This window comes from Solanum tuberosum, unplaced genomic scaffold, assembly GCF_000226075.1.
Source record: "Solanum tuberosum cultivar DM 1-3 516 R44 unplaced genomic scaffold, SolTub_3.0 scf00870, whole genome shotgun sequence".
Classification (NCBI taxonomy): Eukaryota; Viridiplantae; Streptophyta; class Magnoliopsida; order Solanales; family Solanaceae; genus Solanum; species Solanum tuberosum.
Window position 1 is genome coordinate 4228 of NW_006239782.1, and position 1405 is coordinate 5632.

At 53.2% G+C, this 1405-nt stretch overlaps 1 protein-coding gene across 1 annotated transcript in view; it reads right to left on the reverse strand.

Moving 5' to 3' along the window:
- Window positions 1-260, reverse strand: part of LOC102583965 (uncharacterized) — a 2628-nt gene extending 2368 nt beyond the window's left edge. Inside the window, exon 1 of the mRNA XM_015305590.1 lies at window positions 15-260. Within this exon, the coding sequence (XP_015161076.1) occupies window positions 15-260 (246 nt within the window). The remainder of the gene's footprint in view (window positions 1-14) is intronic.
- Between the last annotated feature and the right edge of the window lie 1145 nt (window positions 261-1405).

A 1405-nucleotide genomic window follows, 5' to 3' on the forward strand; every position in this document is an offset into this window, starting at 1 on the left:
CCCTCGCCCTCAACTGGAAGAGTCAATATATGAGCGGTGGTAAGCAACTCCTTATGCCTCAGAAAGCTCCTCTCACATTCCTCCGACCACACAAACGGAACATCCTGGCGAGTCATCCGAGTCAAAGGCGCTGCTATAGTAGAAAATCCCTCAACAAAACGCCTATAGTAGCCTTCCAATCCGACGAAGCTACGAATCTCAGTCACAGAGGTGGGCCTGGCCCAATCACGAATGGCCTCAATCTTAGCGGGATCTACCATAATGCCGTCCATAGATACCACGTGCCCCAAGAATGCTATGGACTCAAGCCAAAACTCGCACTTTGAGAACTTGGCATAAAGTCGCTGGCCTCTCAAAGTCTGGAGCACTATCCTCAAATGCTGCTAATGCTCCTCCCAGCTCCGCGAGTATACTACAATGTCATCTATGAAGACTATGACAAACGAATCCAAGTACAGCCTAAACAACCTAGTCATCAAGTCCATGAATGCGGCAGGGGCTTTAGTCAACCCAAAAGACATCACTAGGAACTCATAGCGGCCGTTCATCGGCTCTGCCCCCTAACCTGCCTCCTCGGGGACCACCCCGTATACCCTAGTGACAACCCTTGCGGTCCTGTCCCGGGCCTCCGCCTTTAGCTGGAGGTGCTGGCGCTGGAGTATGCCTAGCTGCCTGTGGAGCGGGTAATGCTAACCTGCGATGGGGACACTTGCGGGCCCAATGATCTAACTCCCCACACTCATAGCACCCCTGGGACTATCGACTAAGAGCTGGAGGTCGGCTACCCCGGCCAGAAGACCCCATCTGAGAACTATCTCGGCCCCGACTAGTACCGGTACGAAAACCAATATGGCGGTGCCGATCACCCTCCGATGCCTGGAGAGAGGACTGGAAGGGGTGACTAGACTGACCCGACTGAAAGCTCTGCTGAGATCTATAAGACTCTCGGGGTCTGAAACGGCGCCTATCTTGACTATCCTCTTGTCTAGCTCTCTTGTCGATGCCCCTTGGGCCTCGCGACGGAGCTGCTCAATAGTGCTGACATGGTCCACTACATCTAGAAATGAGCGGCCCGGCGAGACTAAAGACTGAGTCTCAATCCGCAACAGTAGTCTCAAACCCCGAACAAAACAACGAACCCTCTCCTCCTCAGTAGCTAATATCATGGCAGCATACCTGGAGAGATCGTGGAATCGGGCCTCATACTCTGATACTGTCATGGAGACCTTCTCTAACCGAGCAAACTGATATCTGAGCTGATCTCTGATGCTCTTGGGAATAAATCGGGCCAAGAAGGCCACTGAAAACTCAGTCCATGTGACCGGTGGAGACCCAGCTGGCCTGGTCTCTAAGTATGTACGCCACCACTGCCTGGCGGGACCGTCTAACTGGTAAGCGGTGAAGT